Source organism: Rhodotorula graminis (genome assembly GCF_001329695.1).
Source record: "Rhodotorula graminis WP1 unplaced genomic scaffold RHOBAscaffold_7, whole genome shotgun sequence".
Taxonomy (NCBI): Eukaryota; Fungi; Basidiomycota; class Microbotryomycetes; order Sporidiobolales; family Sporidiobolaceae; genus Rhodotorula; species Rhodotorula graminis.
Window position 1 is genome coordinate 989,860 of NW_017264934.1, and position 22,901 is coordinate 1,012,760.

Here is a 22,901-nt window from a genome sequence, read left to right on the forward strand (position 1 = left end):
CGTCGTAATTGGGTTGCAGCGAGAGCGCCGTCGAGCTTGAGAGATGCGCGTGTCGGAACCTTCTCAAGTTGCTCCTTCGCTGTCGACCTCTGTCGACGTTTCGAGTCGGGGCAAGCGGGACTGGGCGGCGGAAGAACAGATCTGCCCTTGAGCTGCGCTAGCGACTGACTGCATGCGCGAGTGCGCACCGCCCCGCTCGCTGCCTCGGATCCTCGGCGCAGCCTCTGCTCGACGACAACGAGCTGCAGACGCGCCAGGCTGCGCGCACGAGCACTGTAGCAGCCCCGATCTGCCCGCCTGTCGGGTCCTCTCGATGCCTGCGCTCGAGCTCGACCGCGACTCGCACCTCGTCCACCTCTTCTCGTCGTCGTCGTCGCGCGGGTCCCGAGCGACTCGCGCTCCTCGCCCACCTCGACGTCAACTAGCAGCGCTACTCAAGCGTCAAGAGCTCCCTTCGACCACCGGTGAGTCCACTCAGCCAGTCGTGCACACCCTCCAGCTCGTCCTCGAGGCGGGGGAAAAGGACCGGGGCGCTCGGTGTGGACCCACCTCGACCGCTCGCCCTGGGGGATCAGGACGCGCACTGACTCGCACATTGCATGCCTGTCCTCGCCTGTCGTTCGCCCACCACCTCGCCCTGCCCGATTCTCGTGCCGCCGCCGCCGCTCGCCTCCACCCCGATCCGCCGGTGGCTCTGACCAGGTGCGCAGCAGCTCTCTCCCCTCGTCGAGCCTCTGTGAGGGCTGCGGCAGCTGACTCGCACCTCCTGCGCCCTCTCCCTCCCCAGCCGGCGCGCCCGTCGACGAGCCCACGTCGTCCACTTCGTCCGAGCCCTCGCGCCAAGCCGGCCCGACCTCGACCACCTCGACCGCGACTGCGACCACGTCTGCCACGCCGTCCAGCTCTTCGGTCCCTGCGACGACGACCATGGACTCGCCCTCGACCTCGCCCGCTCCCGAGACCTCGTCCTCGCCTCCTGCCGAGGCGTCGACCGCGCCCGACCCGACCTCGACCGCCGCGCCAGACCCGACCACGACCCCGGCCCAGACGACGACCGAGCCCGCATCCTCGACGACGAGCTCCCCTGGTTCGAGCGCTTCCCCTCCCGCATCCTCGTCGACACCCGAGCCAACCTCGTCCTCTCTTCCCTCCCCTTCCTCTTCTCCCTCTTCCTCAGACCCGCCGTCTTCTAGCTCGACCGCGACCACACCGCCTAGCTCGTCCTCGTCGAGCACGACGACGCCGCCGCCGTCCTCCAGCACGGCCGCCCCGAGCTCGAGCAGCTCGACGTCCGCCCCACCCGCGAGCAGCTCATCGACGAGCGATGCTCCCTCGTCCTCCTCGTCGTCGCCCGTCGCCACCGAACCTCCCTCGTCGACCGCCGAGCCGACCTCGACCACCGACCCGGTCGCGAGCGCGACCGAGAGCGCCACGACGACCGACGCTGCGCCGACGAGCTCGACCGCCGATCCGACAGTGGGCAGCTCGACGACCGCCGGCGCCGATCCCGTTACGTCTGCCCCTGCTTCCGACGTCGAGTGAGCCCCTCTCCACCCTCTCTCGGCCTGGCGGCGAGAGCGCGAACTGACCTCGTCCCTCATCGCCTCGTCGCAGAACCTCGGCCGAGGAGTACACGCGCACGTCGGCGACCGAGTACACCCTGACGACCTCGGGCACGGTCGTCGTCATCACTTCGATCGTGACCGCCGTCGTGATCGGGCCCGACCCGTCGAGCACCGCCGGCGGCCGCAACCTCAACGGCGCCGACGCCGGCTCGCAGGCCTTCTTCGACAACACGGGCGCCGTCGCGGGCACGTTCGTCGCCGTCGGCCTCGTCGCGGCAGGCGTCATCGTCGGCCTCGGCTTCTTCTTCCTGCGCCGCAAGCGCCGGCGCCAGCTCGACGAGGACATTCGCGTCGCGGCCGGCGGCGCGGGCGACGGCGGCGCGGGCATCAACCGGTTCGAGGACGAGGACGAGGACGAGGAGTCAATCGGCGGCGGCATGGGCGGCGGGAGCGAGGGCCACCTGTCGAGCAACTACATGAGCTCGTACGGGACCGTGCCCCTGACGGCGGCGGCGGCCGGCGCCGGCCTCGCGACGCGCCGCTCGAGCGGCGGCGGCACGACCGACTGGGGCCCGCACCCGGGCGCCGCCGCGAGTCGTCCGTCGTACGATCTCGGGCACTCGCCGGCGCCGAGCCAGGGCTCGATCCTGCCTCCCGTCGGCGGCGCAGCCGGGTACGGCTACGGCCCGCCGGCGAGCTACGGCGCGTACAACGGCGGCGCGACGAGCCACGAGGGCGTCCTGCACGACAACTGGGCCGAGTACGTCGAGAGTGCGGGCGCGGGCGCCGGTGCGGGAGCGGGCCTGTACGGCGCAGGGTCGGCCGAGGGCGGCAGCCACGAGGGTTTCGGTGCGTCCCGATCTCTCTCTCTCTTCCTTCTGTTCATCTTCCTCGAGAGCCTGAGACTGACCTCGTTCGTGTGCGCGCAGCTCCGATGAACGCCTCGTCCGAGGAGTCGCACTTCTACCCGAACGGCGAGATGCAGCAGGTCGCCTCGTTCCGCAACTCGCTTTACGGCAACGCGTTCGACCCGTCGCCCGGCGCCTCGGGCAACGGCAGCGCGTACGGCGGCCTCCAGCAGGAGCCGGCGCCGGCGCCGGCGTCGGGCGCGCACGGACCTCGCGCCGACGAGCGGCTCGACCCGGGCGCAATTCGCGCCGTCGACAACCACAGCGCGACGAGCTTGGCCGACGATACCGACTACTCGAGGAGGATCCTGCGGTACGTCCCGTCGCCCTATGTCGTCCTGTCGAGCCGACCTGACCCTTGTTCACCTCGTGCAGCATCGCCAACCCGTCGGGCTAGACCCTCCTCCTCCTCCTTTCTCTTCCTCTCCCCAACCTTCCCTTGACGACACATCACGATCACGTCTCATCAAGTCCAGAGCGCGCGCCATGCCGTACCTCGTCCTCAGCGCCGCTCGGCCCCTTTCATCTTCTCTGCATTTTCCCTTTGCCACGATCCCCTCGCACCGCATCTCTCTCTCTCTCCCCCCTTCTGTGCACAGCTGTAGGAGCCCGCCCTCTCTTCCTTGTTTCCCCTCATAGACGCTCGTTCGAGCGGCGTAACGCGCTGCGCCCAGTTCTCGCTTTCCTTCTTCTCCTCTCGCTCGACGAGACGGGGCGAGGCGATTCGAAAGCAAGAGAGAGAAACAGAGAGCTCGTTCCAGACGGACCCAATAGATGCTGCTACAGACCGAGAGAGAGACAGAGAGAGAGGCGAGGAAGAAAGTGTCCATCATCGTGCACGGCCCGCTCAGGCGCGAGAGCTCGCCTCGGCGTCGAGGTTGGCGGCGAGGCCCATGGCGAGCGCGAGCGAGTCCATCGAGGCGCGAGGGTCGGCGGTGCCGCTGTCGGTCGAGGAGGCGACCTCGGCGTGTGCGCCGAACGGGTTTGAGGCATCGTCGTCGACGGCGGACCGTGCGGCGACTCGTGACGGAGCTGCGAGGAGAAAGACAGTGTCAGTCTGCAGCCTCATGTCTCGAGCAGGCCCGGCAGGAGACCCTGGCGAGCCCGCAGTGAGAAACAAAGACGACGAACCAGCTTGAGCCGCAGGAGCAGTCGCGACCGGCGCGACCACCGTCCTCTCGGCCTGCACGAGCACGACCTGCTCGTCGCCCTCGTCGTGCTCGTCCTCGCTCTCGCCCACCGTCGAGCTCGCGTAGCTCTGCCGCACCGACCCTGGGCCGTTCTCGCTCCGAGGCACGCCGCCCATCGTCGACTCGCCGCCGGCGCTCATCATGCTGCGGCGGTCTCGCTCGTCGAGGTCGTCGTCGTCGTCGCCGGCGTCGGTAAAGCCGTCGTCGCCGAACCCGCTCGGGAACCCGAGCTGGAACGGGATCTGGCTCAGGCCCGAGCCGAAGCCGCTGCGGACCGAGATGGCGGCGCTTTGGACGCGCTCGGTGCTGGCGCCGGCAGTGGCGCCGGCAGACGAGGACGAAGGAGCGGGCTTGGACGAGGTCGGGCGCTGGCCGGCGAAAGGGAGGAAAGGTGCCGGGAGCGGCTCGTCGTCCTGGTCCTGGCCGTCGCGCCCGTCGACGATGGACGGCGCACGGACCGACGCCGAGTTCGTCGACGCCGCGCTGCTCTCGACCGCCGCCGTCACGTTGACGGGCAGGCCGAGGCTGACCGAGCTAGTGCTCGCGGCGCGCGTGCCGGCCGTCGCGCCGGCCGACGACGTCGACGGCGCGAGGAATGGGATCCCTTCGAGGAGCGACCCGTCGCTCATGCCGCTCGCCGTCGAGTCTCGGCTGCCCGAAAGCGTCATCGGCGTGCTCGTGCGCGCGCCCGAGCCCGCCGTCGCGCGGACCGTGCCCATGCTGCTCGAGGGGCTGACGCCGGGCGACGCCGACCAGGCCGACATCGTGCCCGTGAGCGGGCGCACGTGCGACCCGGTGTCGAACGCCTCGGACGATCGAGCGCTCTGCGGCACGTCGAACGATGCGCCCGAGGCCGTGTTCGGCAGGCGCGGGCTCTTGGCGCCGCCGCCGACGCCGCCGAGGGCCGAGGGCGAGTTCGGGTTGGTGAACGTGACCGTCTGGCCCTGGAGGAACTGGACCGAGCCCTCGTCCGACAGGGCCGAGCCCGTCGTCCACCGTGACGTGTCGGTCGCCGACGAGCCGGGGCGCGAGCGAAGGAGCGTGTCGTCGTGCGCGTCGCCGCCGGGCGTGACGGTGCCCTGCGACCCGAGGCGCGAGTGCCGCAGCGACGAGCGGTTCGAGTCGTCGAACGGGTCGACGCTGCCCGTCGGGCTTGTCGGGCTCGTCGTCGGCGCGTCGTGAGCTGCGCCGCCGAGCGTCGTGCCCGCGCCTCCGATGTGGACGAGCCCGGCTTGGCCCTTCTGCAGCTCGACGCGCCGCACACCTTGCGCCGACAAGGGCGTGATGATTTGGGGCGGGTCGAGGATGTACGACATGGTCGACGTCGCCGAGCGCGAGGTCATGGTCGACATGTGCGACTGGGCCGAGCGCGACCGCGGGTCGCCGAGGACCGACATGCCGCGCCCGCCCGTCGGCGACGTCGAGAGGAACGACAGGTTGGGCGACGAGCCAGGGCTGCCGCTCGAGGGCGGCAGGACAGGCGGGAGGGCGCCGCTCGAGGTGGGCCTCGTCGGCGACGAGGGCGACCCAGCGAGCGGCGACGAGACCTTTGGCGTGTTGGGCAGCTTGAGGTCGAGGCCGGGCGAGCGCGGTGGGCGGATCGGCGCGCCGTTGGCGAGCGTGCCGTGCGGGACGGCGGGCGTGTCGGGCGTGAGGACGGGCGGGAGCGGGTGCAGCTCGATGATCTCGGCGCCGGCGAGCGCGAGCGAGTCGCGGCTCGCCATGCTCGTCGGGATCGACGCTCGCAGCGCCTGGGCGTGGCGAGGAGGCTGCGCCGCGTCGCTGTCGCGGTCGCGGCTCGAGGGCGACTCGCCGAACGCGCCGCGCTGCCCGTCGGCGATCGACATGGACGACGAGTGCGGCGGGATGTAGGCGATGGGGATGACGTTGGTGTGGGACGAGCGGAACGAGTAGTCGGACGTGTGGATCGAGTTCGAGTCGTCAAAGTCGCCGATGGACGAGCGGTTCTGGTCGCCGAACGGGTTGTCGTCCTGCGGTTCACGTTCGCGAGAGTCAGTGCGTGCTCGTGAAAGAGAGACAGAGGGATGGTTTGAGGACGCACCTCGGATGTCCTGCCCGGGGTGAGCGCGCCGCCCTCGCGAGCCGCGCCGGGGCTCGTGTTGCGGCGGTTGACGCCGTCGCCGCCGGCCGTGTCGATGTGGAGGTGGACCGACGAGCGCTTTGTGGCGACGTCGGTTTCGCCGGGCGCGAGCTGCGACTTGCGCTTGTCGGCGAGTTTGCTCTGGCGGTGCGAGAGGTGCTTCGAGTAGCGCTTGCGGCTCGCGGCGAGACCTCGGGGCCGCCACCAGAAGAAGTAGACGGCGGCGAGGACGACGGCGACACCGACGACGCCACCGACGGCCCCGCCCGCGGTTGCGCCGGTCGAGGGCCCGCCGCCGCCGCCCTTGGTGCTGCTCGAGCCCGTGTCCTGGCAGATGCGCTTGGGGCAGGCCGAACACAGGCGGCTGGTCTGGACGCAGCTCTGGCCGGCAGGACAGGTCGGGCAGGCGTTGATCGGGTCGGTGCAGGCGAGGCAGTTGGACGACATTGAGCGCGTGCGAGAGATGAGGACGAGGAGGGGGGGGGCGAGGGGGAAGCGAGAGGCGACGGGGCGGTGGGCGTGGGGACGAGGCCGGCTCAGTCCACTGTCGAGGTACAGGGCAGCACCGCTAGCACTGGCGCGGGCGTGTTGGGTGCGAGAGCGAGAGAGAGCCGGGCGGGCGGTTGTCCGTTGTGCTCGCAGCAGCTCTGCCAACGGCTCAACCAACCCTGTCTGGATTGCAGTCCTGCCGTGCATCTACTCGCAAACACGCTCAAACGGCCGCCCTACACGCGCCTGACCCAGCTCGTTCCGGTGGCTCGTCTTGCCCTCTCTCGCTCATGCTCGAGCGCGACAGACCGTGTCTCTCTCGCGCACAGAGCTGCCGTACGGCCTGCGTACTGCTGTGGCATGTAAAGAAGCTCGCTGGCACGCGACGGGTCCTCGGAGAGTGGCGCCAAGTGCGCGAGAGCTCGTCGAGGCGAGGGAGTTTGCTGGACGATGGCTCGAGTGCCACCTCGGCTCGTGTTGGGCTCGTCCGCTCGCCCGAGCGTGCACGCATAGCAGGTGGAGCAGTTCGCCGCGCGAGAACCCGGATAGCGACGCGCAGAGTGCGAGCGCGAGCCAGAAGCATTCGAGCAGAGAGGAGGCGCACGGCGCCATTGTCGCCTCGAGTGGACGTTCGGCGGGCTCGGCCACCTTCGCAAGACGTACGGCGGTCTGGGGCGCAAGGCGCAGGCAAGGCCGCTCTGTACTCGAACCGCTGAGGGCCGAGCGAGCAAGCAGCGCCGAGAGCAGGGCGGTCGGACGAGGTCGGCATGGGCGCGCGATCGGCAAGGTCCGGCGTGCTGCAGTGCACTGCTGAGAGGGTGCAGGCTAGTCGAGAGCCCTGCCTGGCGGTGTTGAGCAGGTCGTCGACAGAGGCTTGCGATGACGGTCGCTCTCGTCCTCGCTGGTTGCTCTCGCCTCGCTCTCCCGCACCGACTGGCCCGCCCACCATGCTGCAGGCTAGCCCCTTGAGCGCAGTGCGCGCCTGCCTGCGGTCGACCGCACCTGCTGCCCAACCAGCGAGCGGTCCACGGCCGCCCTTCGCCCGGTCGTTCGCCTCGACTCGCCCACGGCTCGCAGCTCCCGCCGTCTCGGCCGATGTGGACCACTACGGCGTCCTCGGCGTCCACAAGGAGGCGACCCGCAAGCAGATCAAGGACAAGTTCTACGAGGTGCGTCCGCGCTCTCCCTCCTCCTCCCTCGACTCGTCGAGCGACGCTGACCTCTCGACATCGGCCAGCTCTCGCGCAAGCACCACCCAGATGCGCCCTCGACCTCGTCCGAGACGCCCGAACAGCGCACCGAGCGCTTCCAGCAGGTGCGTCCTCAGTCGCCTCTCCTTACGCGACCCTTGAGCCCTCCCCCCACTTGCGTCGGCTGACCTCGCTTCCCTCCCAACGCGCAGCTCTCGCAGTCCTACAGCGTCCTGTCCGACCCGTCGACCCGCCGCTCGTACGACCTCGCCCGCACTGGGTCGGCCGTTCCTCCTCACCGTCGGCGGCCAGGCCACCCGGGCTACACGGCCGCGTCCGGCGGCATGGGCTACAGCGGCGCCGAGGGCCGGGCCGACGGCGCGTGGACCGACAACGACGAGCGGCGCACGCGCGCCAACTATGCGTGGCAGCACCCGTCGCGGTCCGGGTTCAAGTCGGCGGGCGAGGCGGCCGGCGGGCAGGCCCAGGCGCGCACCGACCCGTTCGCGTCGCGCCGCTCGAGGGCGACCCAGTCCGGCAGCGCGACGGACCACTTTGCGACGTACGCGGCGCGCCAGAGTGCGCGTGCGGCGCAGCAGGCGACGATGGGCGGCGCGGCGGGCGCTGGCGGGAGCCACTATCGGGCGGGGACGTCAGTGTTCGGCGCGGCCAAGGCCGAGGAGGAGAGCCGGCTCATCAACGACAGCTCGACGATGCGCAGTGGTCAGGTGCGTCCCAGGCTCCCTCGTCCCCTCTCTCGACCGCGGCCCGTCACTGACTGGCTCTCGCACGCCGCGCAGGTCGCGTTCGTCTTCCTCACCGTCTTCTTCATCGCCTACTCTTTCTCGCACCGCAAAGACAAGGAGGACCGGATTCGGCGGTAGACTACACGCTTAGATGCTGCAACGCAAGCGCAGACCCGTCATTCGAGCCCACCGTGAGCGAGAGCGAGAGGACTTTGCCGCTTTCTGCCTCGTGCGCAGTACCAGCGTAGCGTTGACGGTGTCTAATGAGGCATGCTCGAGAGCTTCAGATCGTTCGAGGTTGAGCGGAAGGTGGTTGTCAACGCCGCCGAGAGGGCCACGAGCCTCCCGCTCGAAGCACCTACACACGCACACCAGCACCGGCGCTGCCACCAGCTCGCAGCAGCGCAGCTCCCCTGCGACAGCCTCACGCCTGTGCTCTTCCGCCCAGCGCCTTGCCGCCGCCGCCGTCGTCGCTCATCTCCCGCCCTCATCGCCGCGACCTCCCCCGCTCCAGCACACCCTCGACCAGCCATGACGCTCATGGACCCGTCCCAGGGCACCGAGATGGAACGCCTGTGGGCCCTCCTGAGCGAGCTCTCGGCCCAGCTGTCGCACAACCGCCAGCAGACCGAGGAGCTGCATCGACGAGCCGAGGAGCTCAAGGTCCGTCCCTCTAGCCTCTTGAGGGCCTGTCAGCCGCCGGTCAGAGACTGACTTGCAACCGTGCTCGCAGGCCCAGGCGGTCCACACACAGACGGGCTACACCCTCCGCCGCTTCAACCTCGACGTGAGCCAGGGTGCGTCGCCAACCTCTCTCTCTCTCCTGCTCCTTGCGGGCGGCAGATGCGGGAGCGCACAGACTGACACAGTGCCATGCCCACACAGAGGAGTTCGAGTCTGAGCTCGAGAAGCTCAACGTGTCGCTCGTTATGGAGAACCAGGCCCTGCAGCAGGAGAACCGCCAGCTGTCGAGCCTCCTCAAGGACTACGAGAGCACGCTCGAGGCGGTCATGGGCAAGTTCCGGGCACACGCAGTGCGTCCACGTCGTCTCCCTCTTGTTGTCGAACTGGAGCCAAGATTGACCTTGCCTCCTCCTCCTCCAGCACGCGACGCAGCAGCACCACCTCGACCTCACGCGCCACTACGAGTCGCTCCTTCTCAACATGCCCGTCTCGATCCCTCCGCCAGCCGACATGCCCCAGGACCCGAAAAACGCCGAGGCGCCTCCGATCGACCCGCTCCACCTCCAGCTGTCGCTGTCGCACCTCGCGTCGCTCGTGCGCAAGGCCCTGCGCGCCCTCCAGGGCGAGGACCCGGACGACTCGACGAGCCCGCTCCTGCTCCCGATGGGCATCGGCCAGGCCGCCGAGGCGCTGTCCAAGGCGTTCCCCGGGCCCGGGTCGGCGGGCGACCACGACGCGCAGCTCGGCGGCCCGCCGTCGCCCACCTCATCGATCGCGTCCTTCTCGTCCCTCGCCTCGTCGGCCTTGCACGCCCCGCCATCGGCGTTCGGCGGCGAGTCGGGCGCCGCAGAAGGCGCCCCCACATCGTCGTCGGCGGACCTCGACCGGCTCCTCGCGTCGCACCACCCGTCGACGGCCCGCTCGCGCATCCTCGAGTCCGAGGGCGGCTACATCTCGCGCACGGCGACGTCGGACCCGCACTACGTCCCGACGACGTCGACGTCGTCGCTCGTCGCGTCGCCACCGCTGCCCGGTCAGCCCGCCGTCGTGCGCGACGAGATGGCGCTCCGCGGCCTCGGGCCCCTCGACGAGCCGCTGCAGCGCGAGATCGAGCTCGAAGCGTTGCGCAAGGAGAACGACGAGCTCAAGCGGCTGCTCGGGATCGCCGACGAGGTCGAGCACGAGGCGAGGGCGAGGGAGGAGCGCGACCGGGCCGCCGACGCCGACAGGCGGCAGCGGAGGAGGGATCGCGACGCGGCCGATGCGGCGGCAGGTGCTGGGCCGAGCGCGGTCGACGAGGTCGAGGAGCGGTTGCGGCGCGAGGAGCTCGAGCGCGAGCGGCAGAGGGAGGCTCTCGCCGAGGAGCTCCTGCGCGCCGCCGAGCGCGAGGACGAGGAGAAGGCGGCCAAGGAGCAGCGTGCTGCAGCTGCCGCCGAGGGCAAGGGAGGCGCGACCGCGGCGACCACGGCCGCAGCACCGGTCGAGGTCGACTCGGCGACCGTCGCAAGCACGAGCGCCGTCGACGACGAGGAGCTGCAGATCTAGCCTCTCCTCTCCCTCTCTCCCTCCCACTCTCTGTCCTTGTCCACATGCTCGTCACGTCCTCGTTGTGTAGTCCCTCCTCTCCTCAGCCGTGCAGCCTCCCCTCTCGTCTATACCGCCGTTGCCAATACCCTCGAGCCTCCTCTACGTCGGGCTCGCACGCTCTTTCTCTCTCTCCTGCGTCGTCGAGAGTGCGAGAGGGACCACCGTGTTCCATCGGGCGAGCCTGCGCCTCGAGCGACCGGTCCCGCTCGGTCCTCCTACTGCGTCTCCTCGAGCGTCTCCTGCGTCGACGGCAGCCCTCCTCCCGCTCCTCCCTCGTCGCCCTCGTCGTGCTCCTGCGAGTCGACGACCGTGTCCTGGCTCAGCGGCGGGTACTCGGGCCCTGCCGCCAGCTCGTCGGCCCGCTCCTCCTCCTCCTCGACCGCCGCCGCCCCGTCGATGCCAGCATCGACGTCGTCGTCGCCCTCTCCTCCTCCCTCATCGTCGTCGTCGTCCTCCGGTCCAGGCATGCGCTCGTCGTCCGACCCAGCCGCCCACACGAACCCGCTCGAGCCCGTCCTGCCTCCCGGCCCCGCCCCGTTCCCACCACTCGCCGCTGGCCGCAGCGCCCGCTCGAGCTCGTCCTCGCTCCCCGACGCATCGACATCGTCGTCGGTCTCGTCGTCGTCGTCGGCATCGCCCGCGCCATGCGCATGAAACAGCGCGTCCGCCGCCGCTCGCACCTCTCTCGCGCGCGGCCCGCCCTGCGCGCCGCCCCAGGTCGGCCGCGGCCGCGCCTGCGCATGCGCCGCCGCGTGTGCGACGCCTCCCGTGCCCGGATGCGACCCTTGACCAGGACGCAGGTGCGGCTGCGGGTAAGGAGCGCGGCCGGCGCTGCTCCACGCGCCGTGCACGAGGTCCGGGTGCGTGTGGTCGTCGAACGGGAGCGGCGGCGGCGGCGGGAGCGCCGAGAAGCTCGCATGGGCGCCGAGTGCGAGGGCGGGGGCGTGTCGCGAGAGAGGCGGAGGTGGGTGGGTGCGCGAGGTGGAGGAGGAGGAGGAGGAGAGGGCGGGCGGTGGTGCGGCGAAGGAGAGGGTGCTTGGCGGGCGGGAGGACGTCGACGGCGAGGCGAAGCCGGGAGGGGCGAGCGTCGTGTCCGAGAAGGCGGCGCTCGAGCGCGCCGAGTAGGGCGAGGGCGAGGGTGCGAGTGCGCGTTGGCGACCGGACGGGAGCGTTGACGGGCCGAGGGGGTTGACCGGCGGGGCGGCGTGCGACGACGGTGTGGAGCGCGTTCCGGGTCCACTCGACCTTGGAACGGGGAGGAAGGACGACGCCGAGGGGGCGCCGGCATCGCGGCGAGGTAGTCGAGCGCTCGAGCGCAACGAGGTGCGTCGGCCTCGCGCGACGGGCGGGGCATCGCCGGGCGGCAGATCCCCCTCCGAGTCGTCGTCGCCGTCCGAGTCGCCGCCGTGTGGCGAGACGAGGTGGCGTACGCCGTGAGGCTGCTCGTGAACGGCGGCGGCGTTCATGTCGAGCGTCGACGGGAGGCCCTGGAAGCGGTCGAGGAACTCCTTGGCCTTGCCGGGCCCGCGCTTGTCGTTCTTGGCCGGTACGGGAGGAGGTGGACGTGCGCGCTGGGGGCGTGTCGAGCGAGAGGGGCGGGGAGGAAGGTAGGGAAGGTCGTCCTGGTCGGCGGCCTTGCGCTTGCCGAGCTTGACGGCGCTGACCTCGATCGCGATCGGCTCGACCTCGGCGGGCTCGCCGTCGTCGTCGGCGTCGTCGAGAGGGGGCGGCAGGTAGGCGGAACCGTCCCGCTCGCGCGCCTCGTCGGCGCGGAGAGCCGCCTGCCTCCAGCGCAGGCGCCGCTCGTCGGTGCGCCTCGCCTGGGCGCGTGCGACGGTTTGGGCGTGAAAGGGGCGGAGGTAGAGGTTCTCGAGCTCGGCGAGCGAGTGGTGGATGCGGTCGTGGGCGAGCTTGAAGTGGGCGTCTGAATGGAGATTCGACCGAGGTGGGGAGGGGCGAGTGGGTCAGCGACAAGGCGACGGGGCGGAGCGGGAGGGGCGAGAGGGCGAGCTCACACTTGACCCGGGTGCTCAACGAGTCGCGCAGCTGCGCAGGTGGAGGATGGGGGGAGAGAGGGCGCGGGTCAACATGAGGCGGACGACGAACGGCGAGAGAGGACACGCACCTCGTCGACGGGAGGGAGCGCCGCGCCACCCTGCACGCCGTAAGGGTGCGGTGCTCGTGGCATAGGCCGAGCTGGCCCTGCAGCAGCTGGTGCCGAGGGGTGAGAGCAGAGGCCAAGTCGCCTCTGAGGTCAATCGCGCGGCAGCACCGAAATTCCTGAGTCGCGCTCTCTGTGCTCTGCTAGCGGCTGCGGTGGTCTCTTGTGCGTGTAGCAAACGCCCCTGCGTCGCGCAAACTCGTGCCTCAACCGCGTCTCTCGAGCGAGCGGGCGAGCTGTCTCAGGGAAACCTGGCCGGCGCCGCCTCGAGCGCGACCAAGAGGCGGCATGGGTAAACGCGTCGAACGTACTCGCGGGCAACGACATCGCAAAGCTGACATTGCAAGGGCTGAGGGAGAGAGAGCGGTCGAGGCCGAGTCGCTGGAGAAAGGGAGCTCCGAGGGAGAGAGAGCTCGTCCTGCACCCGCTGCTCGCTCTGCGACGTGCGAGACCTGCTGCGAGCGACCATCAGCACCGACCCACCCCCCAGGCGCCACCCAGCCCGCCGCCGCCGCCTCGTACCCATCGCCGCACTCCGCTCCACCTCCGCCGACCTCGTCAGCTCGACGCTCCCCGCCCCGTCCCTTGCCCGCGCCTGCACCCCGGCCGGCCGCCATGCTCAAGTTCTTCGGCGGGGTCAGCAGCGCCCCCGACCAGACCACCCCAAAGGCGTCCGACCAGCGCAACCCGTTCGACTTCTTCACCCCCTCGTCGCGCAAAGGCTCGGTCGCCAACCAGGGCGGCCACCTCGCCCCGACCGCGAGCGGAGGCAGCTCGGGCACGGCGACCGCCGTACCTAGCGGACAGGCGACCCCGGCTCAGCGCACCAGCGTCTCGACGCCGGGAGTCGGCTCGCCCGCGGCCGCCTCGTCGTCCAGCGGAGGAGCGAGTGAGCCGCCTGCGACGCCGGGAGCTGTGCCGCCGACGCCTGGTGGGACGGTACGCAGCCAGCCTACGACCGGTGCGTCCCACGCGCTCTCTCTCCCTCTCTAGCGTTCTGGGTTGGCGGATCCGGGAGCACCGGGCTCGCTTCCGAGCGCAGTTGCTGACGCTCGCTCTTGCCCCTCCCCTCCTCCCTCCTTCTCTCTCCCACCCTCGCTCCTTGCCGACCGACCCTCCTGTCCGCCGTCGAACGCGCGACCCCTGTCCGCCGCCCGCGCCCCCTCGTCCGTCCGACGCAAACCCCGCCCTCGCCGGCCTCGCGCCCTCCCCCCCACCTCGTTCCCTCTCTCTCGTTCTCTCCGCACTCGTCGTCGCGCGCAATGGCCACCACGACCACCTCGTCGTCGCGCACTCGCCGCACCGCCTTCCTTGGCTCGTCGTCCACCGCGGCCGACACTCCCGACACCGGCACCGCCTCGTCCTCGCCGTCACCCCTCAATGCTGCGGCCTCCGGTTCCTCGTCTCGTCCGTCCGCCTCCGCCTCGCCTCGACACTCGACCTCGTCGACCCGACCCGAACTCGAAACCGCCTACTCGTGGTCGTCCTTTACCTCGTTCGCGTGGTCGACCCCGCCCGGCTCGGTCGCCTCGTCGCCCATGTCGACTCCATCCACCTCGACCCTATCCGCCGTCGACCACCCTTCCCCTGTCGCTCCACCTACCGCGTCCGACGTCGCGCGCGCAGCCATCTCGCGCGCCGAGCCCGACTTTTCGTTCAAGACGCTCCCCGGCGCCCTCACCCGCCGCCAGACGTCGCCCAACGCGCCAAAGGGCCGCCTCGTCGTCAAGCTCATCTCGGCCCGCCACCTGTCACCGCCCTCGCACGCCTCGCGCCCGTACGTCGTCGTCACTTTCGACCAGAACGAGTTCGTCTCGCGCGAGCCCGTCCACGAGGAGGGCGACGAGGCCGTCGGCATCGCCAAGCCCAAGCCCGCCCAGCTGTTCGCCCTCCAGGAGCAGGGCAAGCCCGAGGGCCTCAAGCCGGGCGCGCTCCCGGCCTTGCCCGCCGGCTCGCCCAACCCGGGCCAGATGGCGACCGAGCAGCTCGACCCGGCGACGCCCGCACCGCCGTACGCGTCGAGCCTCATGAGCAAGTCGCCGTCGAGCGCGCTCGGCAGGTCGCTCGAGGGCTACCGCAACGGCCTGTCGCCGAGTTCCGCGAGCGCGAGCGCGTCGGCCGGCGGCGCCGAGTCGTTGGCGACGCCCGGCCGGTCCGAGCGCCCGTCCCTCTCGCCCGTCAACACGGGCGTGTGGAACCCGAACGACGACCCGACTACGCCGACCGGCGCAGGTCCCGAGCCGCAGGGCGGCATCCTCGGCGTCGGCGACGACTCGATGGCGTACAACCCGACGTGGAAGCACGAGGTCCAGTTGTGCGTCTCGCGCTCTCTACTCGTCCCTCCCTGCCTCGTCCTACGCGCTCGAGACTGACTCGGTCCTTGACCCCCTCGTCCGCAGCGACGTCATGAACGAGAAGAGCGTCCTCCAGGTCCAGATCTACGACCGCTCGATCGAGGAGGAGTGCTTCCTCGGCCAGTGCGAGATCCGGCCCAAACTCGTCAACAACCACACGGTCGACCAGTGGTTCCCGCTCACGGCCCGACCGGGCGAGGACCACGAGGTGACGGGCGAGATCCGCGTCCAGATTCGCTACGAGAAGGCCGACGTGCGTCCCCCCCTTTCCTTCCCCCTCGCCCTCCTCGTCCGCCTCGAGACTCGTCGAGACCCCGTCACTGACTCGGGCTCTTGTCCTCGCACGCACGCAGGCCAAGAAGGGCCTGCACCCGAACGACTTCGACTTCCTGCGCATGATCGGCAAGGGCACGTTCGGCCGCGTCTTCCAGGTGCGCAAAAAGGACACGCGGCGCATCTACGCCATGAAGGTCCTGTCGAAGCGCGAGATTGTCGCCAAGAAGGAGGTGGCGCACACGATCGGCGAGCGCAAGATCCTGCAGCGCTCGAGCGACTCGCCGTTCCTCCTCGGCCTCAAGTTCTCGTTCCAGACCGAGACCGACCTGTACCTCGTCATGGACTACAAGTCGGGCGGCGAGCTGTTCCACCACCTGCAGAAGGAGGGCCGGTTCACCGAGGACCGTGCGCGGTTCTACACGGCCGAGATCGTCCTCGCGTTCGAGCACCTGCACAAGTTCGACATCGTCTACCGGTCCGTCTTGCTGCCCCTCTCTCTCTCGCCGTCACGCGCAACGACACTGACTCGTCGTCGTCGCCGCTCGCAGTGACCTCAAGCCCGAGAACATCCTCCTCGACGCGACGGGCCACATCGTCCTATGCGACTTTGGCCTGTCCAAGCCCGACCTGCCGTCAGACGCCCTCACCAACACGTTCTGCGGCACGACCGAGTACCTCGCACCCGAGGTCCTCCTCGACGACAACGGCTACTCCAAGATCGTCGACTTCTGGTGCGTCCCCCTCTCGCTCCTCCCCTCGTCGTCGCTCTTGGCTCTCGATCTGACGCTCGACCTCGATGCAGGTCTCTCGGCGTCCTCCTGTTCGAGATGTGCTGCGGCTGGTCGCCATTCTACGCCGAGGACACGCAGCAGATGTACAAGCTCATGTGCGTCCTCGAGTCCTCCCTTTCCTCGTCTCCTCCTCGCGTCACTGACTCTCTCTTGCTTTCGCGCAGCTGTTTCGGCAAGGTCAAGTTCCCGCGAGGCGTCATTGGCGAGGACGGCAAGCAGTTCGTCAAGGGCGTGCGTCCACCTCTCCCTCCTCTCGCGCTCGGACCTCGACCTCGGCAGCGGAAACTGACTCTTCCCTCGACTCACACAGCTCCTCAACCGCAACCCGAAGCACCGCCTCGGCGCACAGCGCGACGCCGCCGAGCTCAAGGAGCACCCCTTCTTCAAGTCGATCGACTGGGACCTCCTCGCCAAGCGCCAGATCCCGCCGCCGTTCAAGCCCTACGTCGACTCGGACGAGTCGGTCGCCAACTTTGACCCCGAGTTCACCGAGGCCAACCTGTTTGACGAGGCGCCGCACGACGTCGAGTGGGACGACGACGACCCGTCGGCCGACTGGATCGACCGCGCGCGCATGCTCGGCGGCCGGTCGCACGACCACGGCGGGGCAGGGCACAAAGAGGGAGCAGGAGCTGGAGGTGCACCGGCGCCGGCGCCGCTCGAGATCAAGCAGCAGCAGCGCACGAGCCGGCCGGCGGCGCAGCCTCTGTCGAGCTCGATGCAGGAGAACTTCCGTGCGTCCTCTCTTGCTCTCTCTCTTCCTCTCTATCTTGCGTCGAGACTGACTCGTTCGTGTTCTCGCAGGCGGCTTCACCTTCTCGGGCGAGACCGAGTCGATGATTCACCATGCGGCGGGCGGGTTCAGCCGACTCGGCCTCGAGGAGGACGACGACCCTGCGGCGCCGGGCCAGATGAACGACGAGGACCGACGGCGGTTGTCGGGCGAGTCGACCCGGCGGCAGGGCAAGAACGGCGGCGCAGGGGGAGCGGGAGGAGGCGACGACGAGTGGGAGGACGAGCGGTAGAGTGCGCCCTCTCTCGACCGCGTGCGTCGGCCCTCGACGGTGAGAGGCTCGACGATGATGGTGCGCAGCAGCGACGGCGATGGCGACGACGCCAAATACACCCACGGACCCTCCTTTTCCTCTTTCCTTCCCCCTCCTCCTCCCCTTCCACCCCCCTCGATTTCCCTGTGCATGCCTTCTCTCTCGCAGCGACCCGTATTTTCCTCCCCTTTCCTTGTCCAGCATCTTCCCCTCTTTCTCCCTCTGTTCATTCGTCTCTTTCCGCACGAGCGCAAGATGCTCGTTCCTCCTCCTCCTCCTCGCACCCTTCGTAGCATGATCCCTCTCCCTTCTCGTTACTCTCGCGAAGGCGGAATGTACTCTCTTGCGACGTCCACCTCTCGTCGCGCTCGTCCCGGCAGCGGGTCTCGAGAGGCGAGAGCAAGCTCGAGAGCATCTTCCCCGCTCGGACCGGTTCAGCCCCTCTTGTCTCTCGCTCGCGCTCTCTCTCTCGCGCGCGCGCTCTCGACGATCGTTCGGCCGTCTGGCCTTGCACTCTGTCAGGCTGCCACTCGAGAGCTCGCTCATCGACGACGGATCTGAGAGCAAGCACAAGCGGCGGCGAGAAGAGCCAGCGAGCGAGAGGGGAAGCTTTCTTTCACAGCTGAGGGGGACGTACAACGTCGCTTTACGTGTCTGGGCTCTCTGGGTCGTTGCTCATCGTGAAGAAGTGTGTACAACGTCGCTCCAATCATCTACGCTCCGGCTCGTCTAGTAGCCCCACAGCTTGCTCGCGACCTCCTCGACGCGCCGAATGCCCTCCTCCATCTCGACGCGGTCGTTATACGAGAAGGCGAAGCGGAAGTGGCCGACGGCGGGCTCGGCGCCGCGCTGCGACGTGGTCGCCTTGCCCGACGACGCCGGGACGACGTAGTACGAGCCGGGCGTGAGAAGAACCTGCGACGGTGAGGAAGAGCGAAAGTCAGTCACGGTGGATGGCGAGTGAATCATGAGGGAGAGAAAGGAGGAGAGAGAGCGAGGGGAAGGGGCCTGGGGGAGGAAGATAGAGTGGAAGAAGAGGGGCGCGAGCGAGGACGCACGAGGTTGTCGGCGAGCGCCTTCCACATCTCGCCCATGAAGGCGTTCTCCGGGTCCTCGTGCTGCGCAGTCTGGAGCTCGCGGAACCGAGGTGCGCCCGACAGGTAGAACTTGATCCAGAGGAACCTGCACGAAGAACGGTCTCGAGGTCAGTCCCTGACACCTCGACGCGACGGCGAGAACCTCGACGACAGAAAGAGAGGGACAAGAGACGCACATGCCGCCTGCAGGGGGCACGAAAGATGCCACCGGCGCCTGGTCGGGCTTGATCGTCGCCGGGTCGGTCCCCCTCGGGTACAGCGCGACGCCCTCGCAGCCCGGCACGGCGCTCGCGTACTTGTCGGCCGGCAGCGCGACGAAGCGCTTGGCGAGGGCGGCGCACATGATGTTGCGGCGCAGCTCGTACGAGTCGCGCAGGTTCGAGAGCCACTGGAGGTACCCGTCCTGGCCCCACGTGTGGAGGAGCTGCGACACGATGGCCATCGACCACCCGCTCGGCGTCTGCGACTCGACCTCGGTGGCGCGCAGGAGGCGCTCGATAAAGATCGGGTTGGCGACAAAGTAGCCGAGGCGAGAACCGGGCGCGAGCGTCTGTCAAAGGGGGGAGAGCGAGGTCAGGACGGTCTCGCAGTGGCTCCTCTCGCCCATAAAGTTCTAGAGAGAGACTGCGAGCGAACCTTGGAGAACGAGTCGAGGCGGATGACGCGGCCCTCGTAGTCGTACTTGAGGAAGGACGTCGCGAGCGTCTTGCGGAACTGCTCGCCGGTCTCGGCGACGGGGACGACGGGCTCGGGCGTGATCTCGAACTCCCTGAACGTCAAGCACGAGTACGGGCCGTCGTCGACGATGATGATGTCGTACTTGCGGCACACCTCGTAGACGTCGCGCATGCGGTCGCCGGGCATCGACAGGCCGGCCGGGTTCTGGCCCTGCGGGATCGTGTACAGGACCCTCGGACGACGTTCACCCGGGTGCGTCGTCTCCCACTCGGACAGGACGCGCTCGAGGTCGTCGGCGCGCAGGCCGTGCGCGTCCATCTTGACAGGAACGCCCTTGCAGCCCTCGGGGACCCACGGGCCGAACGACGACGGGAAGCTGAACTCTTCGAGCAGGATGTAGTCGCCCGCGTCGAGCAGGAGGCGGCACACCTTGGCCCATGCCGCCGTGTTGCCCTCGTGGAGGAGGATCTCAAAGTTGGAGTAGGCGGGCGAAAAGACGTCGCGCGTGAACTGGTGCAGCCAAGCGCGCAGCTCGGGAAGGCCGAGCGAGTGGCCGTACTGCTGGACCGAGTTGAGGTCGAGCGCGCCCTTGACCGGCGCCGTCTTGGGGATCGTGAGCGTCAACTGCTCGTCGACGGACGGCACGACGCCGTGCTTGAGGTCGGCGTTGGCCGGGTAGACCGAGACGTTGGCCTCGGCGAACGGGAACAGGGAAGGGTGCGGCAGACCTGCAGGATCCAAGGGTGAGCATGGCGCTCGACGAGGAGGTGGAGGACAGGTGCAGCTCACCGCCGGCGAGCGAGATCATGCCGGGCTGGGCCATGTAGTTGAGGATGTCCTTGAGCGGCGAGGCGAACCGGTTGCGGGCGATGCTGTTGAGGTGGTGCGACAGGTCGATGGCCTTGGGCAGCTCGAGAGGGACGGTCATCTGCGTGGACGAGGGAGCGAGGTGAGTATGGCTGCGCGGGTCGCGCTTGGAGCGGGATCGGGCAGTGCGCACCTTGCACGGTAGGCTGGCGGGGCACAGCGACAAGCAAGCGAGTGTAGAAGCGAGCAAGAAGAGCGAGCGAGGGGCGGCAAGCCAAGCGGCGTGCCGAACGTGCCGGCGGCTTGACTCTCAGCAGCCCGGGACCGCCCGACCAGGCTGCGAGTTCTGGCAGAGTGCTTCCTGAGCTCTACAAGGGCCGACCCAGCCCGCAAGAGCCTTTGCGGCGAGCGAGACGAGGAGGAGCTGATGAGAAATCTCCGAATCGACCGCCCCCGCTGCATCGCTCGTGGAGAGCTGCGTCCTTGCTCGCCTGCTGTAACGATAGCTCCTGGGCCATACACCGCGCATCACAAGCTGCCCGGCGGGGTGCGCGACGCTGCGCAGGATCGCTCTCGCCCGGGACGAGACCTCCTCTCTGCTCTCTCGCTCTCCACATCGCTCGCCAGCATGGACGCTTCCATGCAGCAGGTGCTCCCAGGCCTCTGGATCGGCGACTACACGGCCGCGAGCAACCACGCCCTCCTCGAGGAGCACGGCATCGCCTGCGTCGTCTCGTCGAGTGAGCTCTCCCCTCCTCTCGATCTCGAGCCCACGGCACCCGTGAGCTCCAGAGCTGACTAGCATCTCGTCCCACAGTGCGCCAGGAATACACGACCGCGCCCGGCGTCAGCCTGCACCACGTCGCCGTCGACGACACCGACAAAACCAACCTCCTCGAGCATGTTGTCCCGACGGCCGACTTTATCGACTCGGCCCTCACCAAGGGCGAGAGCGTGCTCGTGCATTGCCAGGCCGGCGTCTCGCGCTCGACCACCCTCGTCGCCGCGTACCTCATGCTCAAGCACGGCCTCAACGTCGAGCAGGCCCTCGACAAGATCCGCGCCGTCCGGCCCCAGGTCGAGCCATCCGAGGCCTTCATGATGCAGCTCGAGATGCTCGAGCGGTGCGACTGCGAGTGGGACCCGGTCAAGTGGCCCGAGCAGCGCCGGTTCCTCATGTCGTTCATGCAGTCGCAAATCATGGGTACGCCCCGCGCTCTCTCTTCCCCATCCCTCTCGTCTTGTGCGCTCAACCTGACTCTGGTCGTCAACGCAGAGGGCGCCTCGCCGTCCATCATCCTCGCCTACTACCCCTCGCCCGCCGCGACGCCCAAGGAGCGCCGCGAGAGCTTCAACATGTCGATGTCGACCCTCCCTCGCCCGCACATCTCGCCTCCTGCTTCACCCTCGTCTCCTCGTTCTGCCACCGCACCCAACACGGCCGCCATCGTCTCGGCGCCGACCTCGCCAGCCTCGACGTCGGGCCAGATGCCGCCGTTCCCGATGCCGCTCCCCGAGCTGTCGGCTCCGCCAGCCCGCAAGCGGCTCACGCCCCGCAAGGTCGAGCCGCAGGAGGACGTCGAGCAGCAGCAACGGCGCATCGAGCGGCCTGAGATCGAGAAGATCGGGACGAGGGAGCAGGTCGTCGTGTCGGGGCGCCGGGTCCGGTGCAAGATGTGCAGGTGCGTCCCCCTTTTCTTTCCTTCCTCTCTTCTCGAGCACTTTCCGTGCACCTCATCCACGAGAGCGACCTGACGAACTCGACTCTGCAGGCGAGAGCTGGCTGCTCGCGACAACATCGTCGCGCACGAGCCCGGCAAAGGGCAGCAAGCCTTCGCGCCCAACCGGCGCGACATGACGGCCTACCGCGCCGAGGTCGAGAAGCGCCGCCTCGACGAGGCGCGTGACGCGGCAGCGCTCGCTGTTGCGAAACCCGTCGCGCCGCCTGTCGCACCTGCGGCCGCTCAGCCGGCGGCGGCGACGAGCCCGGCGACCGATGCGCAGCCGCCGAGCAACCCGCTCGCGGCGCTCCGCATCTCGCAGCCCCTGCAGGGCATGCGCGTCGTCCAGCCCCGAGGCCCGCCCGTCCTGCGGCCGCAGCCTGTCGCTCGTCCGGCACCTCGCAAGACGTCGCCTCCCGCCGACGCCGATGCCGCCACCGCCACCGCCGCAGCGCCCTCGACCGCCGACGGCGAACCTCGGCCTGCACCCGAGGCCGACGCGTCGCTCTTTCCCGCCGCCGCCACATCATCTGCCCCAGCCTCGACCTCAACCTCGACCTCCTCCGTCGCTCCCCCCTCGTCCGCGCCTCGCGTCGACCCTCCCCTCCTCCCGTCGCACACCTGCTCGTCCTACTTCGTCGAGCCCCTGAGCTGGATGAGCCCGGTCCTCGAGACGGGCGTCCTCGCCGGCAAGATCGTCTGCCCAAACTCGAGGTGCGGCGCCAAGTTGGGCAGCTTTGACTGGGCCGGCAGTCGTGCGTCCTCCTCTCTCTCTCTCTCATCTCCTTCTTCCCTTTGAGAAGCACGGACTGACGCCGAGCCCGACGTCCACAGAGTGCTCGTGCGGCGCCTGGGTCTGCCCCGGCTTCGCGCTCAACGTCTCTCGGGTCGACGAGGTCTCTGGCTGAGTCGCTGCACCTGAAACTCGAGCGAGCATTTTTATCTCTCTCCGTGTCTGTCGAGAGCTGCTTCAGAGAGGCGGTCGAGGTTTGCGCTCGCTCTCTCGTTCTCTCGAAAGGGGCTCGTGCACAAGCAAACGGTCGTTTCACGCGCTCTCTCCTCGTCGCTCGAGATGCACGGCATTACCCTCGTCCCCTCTCTGCTAAGCAAGAACCCGAGGATCCCTCGCCCTCGACGAGAGCGCGCCTAGTCGTAGTTCTTGGCCGAGCCGCCGCAGCAGCTCGCGAACAGGCCGGCCTTCTTCTTCGGCTTGGCCGCCTCGGCCTTGGGCGCCGGCGCCGACGTCGCGGCGGGTGCGGGTGCGGCCTCGCTCTGGGGCGCAGGAGCGGCGGCGGGCGTCGACTCGGCGGCAGGTGCGGGTGCCGGGGTCGGGTCGGCGGCGACGGGCGTGGGCTCCTTGGCGGCGACGTCGGCGGGAGCGGCGGCGGCCGACTCGTCGACGTGGTACGGCTCGGCTGCGCGTAGAGGAGAGAACGAGTCAGTGACCGCGCGTGCGAGAGAGAAGAGGAGAGGAGAGAGGAAGGCAGGACGGACTCTGCGCAGGGACCGA

The 22,901-nt window shown here is 69.2% G+C and overlaps 9 protein-coding genes across 9 annotated transcripts; 6 read left to right on the forward strand and 3 right to left on the reverse strand.

Moving 5' to 3' along the window:
- Window positions 1-313: 313 nt before the first annotated feature.
- RHOBADRAFT_53867 (uncharacterized protein) lies at window positions 314-2,884 on the forward strand (the record flags this gene model as incomplete). Its single annotated transcript, XM_018417035.1, has 6 exons — window positions 314-464; window positions 788-1,087; window positions 1,178-1,538; window positions 1,615-2,414; window positions 2,495-2,786; window positions 2,849-2,884. 6 exons carry the CDS (start codon window positions 314-316, stop codon window positions 2,868-2,870), a joined length of 1,926 nt encoding a protein of 641 aa, XP_018270995.1. The 3' UTR covers window positions 2,871-2,884.
- Window positions 2,885-3,320: 436 nt separating this feature from the next.
- RHOBADRAFT_53868 (uncharacterized protein) lies at window positions 3,321-6,211 on the reverse strand (the record flags this gene model as incomplete). Its single annotated transcript, XM_018417036.1, has 3 exons — window positions 3,321-3,505; window positions 3,605-5,654; window positions 5,726-6,211. The coding sequence occupies 3 exons, from the start codon at window positions 6,209-6,211 to the stop codon at window positions 3,321-3,323; spliced, it is 2,721 nt and encodes a 906-aa protein (XP_018270996.1).
- Window positions 6,212-7,200: 989 nt separating this feature from the next.
- On the forward strand, window positions 7,201-8,376 carry RHOBADRAFT_53869 (uncharacterized protein; the record flags this gene model as incomplete). Its single annotated transcript, XM_018417037.1, has 4 exons — window positions 7,201-7,422; window positions 7,491-7,568; window positions 7,656-8,171; window positions 8,244-8,376. 4 exons carry the CDS (start codon window positions 7,201-7,203, stop codon window positions 8,325-8,327), a joined length of 900 nt encoding a protein of 299 aa, XP_018270997.1. The 3' UTR covers window positions 8,328-8,376.
- A 344-nt stretch (window positions 8,377-8,720) lies between these two features.
- Window positions 8,721-10,582, forward strand: RHOBADRAFT_53870 (uncharacterized protein; the record flags this gene model as incomplete). The annotated part of the gene is made up of 4 exons (XM_018417038.1): window positions 8,721-8,852; window positions 8,923-8,986; window positions 9,075-9,223; window positions 9,294-10,582. The coding sequence occupies 4 exons, from the start codon at window positions 8,721-8,723 to the stop codon at window positions 10,416-10,418; spliced, it is 1,470 nt and encodes a 489-aa protein (XP_018270998.1). The 3' UTR covers window positions 10,419-10,582.
- Window positions 10,583-10,675: 93 nt separating this feature from the next.
- On the reverse strand, window positions 10,676-12,648 carry RHOBADRAFT_44468 (uncharacterized protein; the record flags this gene model as incomplete). The annotated part of the gene is made up of 3 exons (XM_018414416.1): window positions 10,676-12,384; window positions 12,476-12,506; window positions 12,586-12,648. 3 exons carry the CDS (start codon window positions 12,646-12,648, stop codon window positions 10,676-10,678), a joined length of 1,803 nt encoding a protein of 600 aa, XP_018270999.1.
- Window positions 12,649-13,236: 588 nt separating this feature from the next.
- Window positions 13,237-13,670, forward strand: RHOBADRAFT_44469 (uncharacterized protein; the record flags this gene model as incomplete). The annotated part of the gene is made up of 2 exons (XM_018414417.1): window positions 13,237-13,582; window positions 13,615-13,670. 2 exons carry the CDS (start codon window positions 13,237-13,239, stop codon window positions 13,668-13,670), a joined length of 402 nt encoding a protein of 133 aa, XP_018271000.1.
- Window positions 13,671-14,159: 489 nt separating this feature from the next.
- Window positions 14,160-17,461, forward strand: RHOBADRAFT_36919 (uncharacterized protein; the record flags this gene model as incomplete). Its single annotated transcript, XM_018413397.1, has 9 exons — window positions 14,160-14,503; window positions 14,654-14,935; window positions 15,021-15,228; window positions 15,329-15,726; window positions 15,800-15,982; window positions 16,054-16,137; window positions 16,207-16,273; window positions 16,353-16,776; window positions 16,847-17,461. The coding sequence occupies 9 exons, from the start codon at window positions 14,160-14,162 to the stop codon at window positions 17,065-17,067; spliced, it is 2,211 nt and encodes a 736-aa protein (XP_018271001.1). The 3' UTR covers window positions 17,068-17,461.
- A 306-nt stretch (window positions 17,462-17,767) lies between these two features.
- On the reverse strand, window positions 17,768-19,791 carry RHOBADRAFT_48542 (uncharacterized protein; the record flags this gene model as incomplete). The annotated part of the gene is made up of 5 exons (XM_018415151.1): window positions 17,768-18,003; window positions 18,147-18,270; window positions 18,362-18,735; window positions 18,822-19,591; window positions 19,653-19,791. The coding sequence occupies 5 exons, from the start codon at window positions 19,789-19,791 to the stop codon at window positions 17,818-17,820; spliced, it is 1,593 nt and encodes a 530-aa protein (XP_018271002.1). The 3' UTR covers window positions 17,768-17,817.
- Window positions 19,792-20,296: 505 nt separating this feature from the next.
- On the forward strand, window positions 20,297-22,335 carry RHOBADRAFT_53873 (uncharacterized protein; the record flags this gene model as incomplete). The annotated part of the gene is made up of 5 exons (XM_018417039.1): window positions 20,297-20,410; window positions 20,488-20,874; window positions 20,947-21,352; window positions 21,443-22,146; window positions 22,225-22,335. Coding segments are annotated over 5 exons (1,700 nt in total), but the record flags the coding sequence as incomplete, so codon positions are not given.
- Between the last annotated feature and the right edge of the window lie 566 nt (window positions 22,336-22,901).